This window comes from Trypanosoma conorhini (assembly GCF_003719485.1).
Source record: "Trypanosoma conorhini strain 025E chromosome Unknown Tco_14.4_contig_01379, whole genome shotgun sequence".
NCBI classification, from domain to species: Eukaryota; Euglenozoa; class Kinetoplastea; order Trypanosomatida; family Trypanosomatidae; genus Trypanosoma; species Trypanosoma conorhini.
The window spans coordinates 1-2,586 of record NW_021705480.1 but is presented as its reverse complement, the minus strand read 5'-3'; the positions used below and the strand labels follow the sequence as shown (position 1 = coordinate 2,586).

The following is a 2,586-nucleotide window of genomic DNA, read 5'->3' as shown; positions in this document are numbered from 1 at the left end:
GGACCCACCGCTGGGAGGGAAAGAAGAGGGTGAGAGTGAGCAACGGCACGACATGTGCCTGCACTGGCTTTCCTCAGCGGTGCTGCTGTTCTTTTTGTTGGTGTGCTGCGGCGGCAGTGGGGCTGGGGCCAGCGCTGCGGGGACGCAGGAGGCGTCGAAGGAGGTGGAGCTCTTCAAACCAGGGGAATCTCCAGTGTTTTCTTCTGGAGAAGAGAGCGAAATTGGCACTCGTTATGAAAGTGTCTCCTCTTTCTACAGCTACTCCCTTCTTGAGGTGAATGGGGTGCTGGTTGCGCTTGCCGTCGGCGCACACGGCAGCGGTGACAGCGACGTGGGTTTTGAAATGTGGGCCAAGTACAGTGCGTACGGGGCAAATGAAAAGTTGAGCGAAGACGCTGCATGGGACGGAACGGAGTGGAAGACGCAGCTTGTGACGAAGCGACCGGAAGCAGAGGGCTACCTTGTATCACCGCTTGGCCCCAAGGCTGTGGGGAAGGGCAATAAAATACATCTGCTTGTGCCCACAGTGACGATGACCGGCACTTCTCCGCAGCGTGAAAATATTCGGTGGGGACTTGCGTTGATTGTTGGTGAAGTTCAGGGGTCCACGGGCGAACGGGGAGAGGGACGAGTCTCGTGGGGGGAACCCCGGCTGTTGGATTCCGTGCTTGCCGGACAGATGCAGCAGCAGTCTTGGGAAGTGCTGCAGCCCGCGAGTATGTCCAGAGGCGTCGCGGTTGGGGACGCGACGGTTCTTTTCCCTCTTGCGGGATTCACTACCGACGGAACAGGCAGGCGTGCATGCACCGTCATGCGCTCCGAGGACAATGGGAGCAGCTGGAAGCTTCCTGCGGCGCCTGTGGTTGCTGAGGACTGTAACTCTGCCACGCTTCTCGAGTGGGAGGGGAAACTCTTCATGGCCACCTCCGGATCTTCTCCGTGGCGGCGCAGGGTCTTCGAATCCGGTGACGAGGGGAAGACGTGGAACGAGGCTGCCGGGCCCTTCGCACGCCTGTTGGGCGACGCCTACGCATTGCCTCTCCTCGACCCTTCTGCCGCCCTCATCACTGCAACCATCGCGGGCAGGAGTGTGCTGCTGTACACCACGGTAATGTCAGTCCATAGTGTTGGGGGCAAAAGGCACCACGTACTCCACCTGTGTCTCTCCGACGGTGCCCGGACACACGATGTTGGGCCAATATCTGCGGATGAGGCGGGCCACGCCCCCTTCAGCTCGCTCCTGTACACAAGAGATGAGTTGTTTGCCCTCTACGCGAAAGGGGGTGAGAGTGGAAGCTCACAAAGTCTTGTTTTTGCGAGTCTCCCACAGCAGCTCCAGCGCATCAAAACAGTGCTGCAAACTTGGAAGGACGTGGACGCCAGAGTCGCAAAGCTTTGCAGCTCCGCCGCCACCTCCGCTGCTGCGAAGGGCGCCGCAGAGCCCGCTGCTGCCTGCGTCGGTGCTATGCCAACGGACGGGCTGGTTGGGTTCTTGTCGAACAATGGCAACAATACCCACTGGAACGACGAGTACCTTGGGGTGGGCGCCACGGTGTCTGGGGCAACGAAGGTCGATGATGGCTTTGCGCTGGCAGGGCGTGGTGCATCGATTGCGTGGCCGGTGGGCAGAGACGAGCGTGGCCAAGAACACGGTTCTGTGGGCGAAGAGGTGACGCTTGTGGCGATGGTGACCATCAACGAAGCGCCACCGACCGCCACCCCACTGCTGGGCGTGAGGACAGCGGAGGCTGGAATGTATCTGGGGCTGTGGTACGACGAGCAGAAGCGCTGGAGGACGGAGTTCAGAGCAGAAGCGGATGCACAAAGAATGACGTGGGAGGAGGGGAGGGCATACCGAGTGGTGCTCACGGTGAAAAACGGCACGGGCTCGGCATACGTCGACGGGCAGCTTGTGGGGAGTTTGGAGGAGAAACCCCCGGCTGGTTTTGTTGCTTTGCCTGAGCATGTGTTTTATCCCGAAGAAACTCTGCTATGGAGGGGGCCGCCGGAGAGGGTCTCGCGCATCCTCGTTGGGGAATACAGGTACGGCGAAGTAAACGCAGAGGTCCACGTGACGGTGAAGAACGTCTTGCTGTACAACCGCTGCTTCAACGCCAGTGAGGTTGCCGCTCTGCAGGAGAAGGAAAAGGAGGAGACCAGCGTGACTGCGCCGGAGCCGGGGGAGGTGCCTCGCACCGCCGCATCCTCCGTCAGTGGCCCGACGAGCTCTGCGCACGGCGAGGCCGCAGCAGCTGGCGGCGTGTCGAAGGAGCCGTCAGGGGCAGCCGGCACTGGCTCCGCGGCGACCGACGCGGCTGGGAATTCTGCGGGGAGTGCGTCGGTGACGCGCGGTGCACCGGCGCCGGGCCTAAATAACGCCTCCGCCGCACTTGCGAAGGAGGCTGCGGGCACAGTGCAGAGGGAGGCTGGCGGCGGCGACGGCACTGCGCGTGGGCGTCTCTCTGCGGTGCCGCTGCTGCTGCTGCTGCCGCTTCTGCTGGGGCTGTGGGTGTGGGTCTCGCTCCTCTGAGCCGGAGAACACGACAGCGAGGGAGGAGGCGGTGCGGCCCGCGCTGGAATGTGTGC

The 2,586-nt window shown here is 62.2% G+C and overlaps 1 protein-coding gene across 1 annotated transcript; it reads left to right on the top strand.

Annotated features, from left to right (window-relative positions):
* Positions 1–2,530, top strand: Tco025E_09954 (trans-sialidase; the record flags this gene model as incomplete). Its single annotated transcript, XM_029376756.1, has 1 exon — positions 1–2,530. A coding segment is annotated over one exon (2,530 nt), but the record flags the coding sequence as incomplete, so codon positions are not given.
* Between the last annotated feature and the right edge of the window lie 56 nt (positions 2,531–2,586).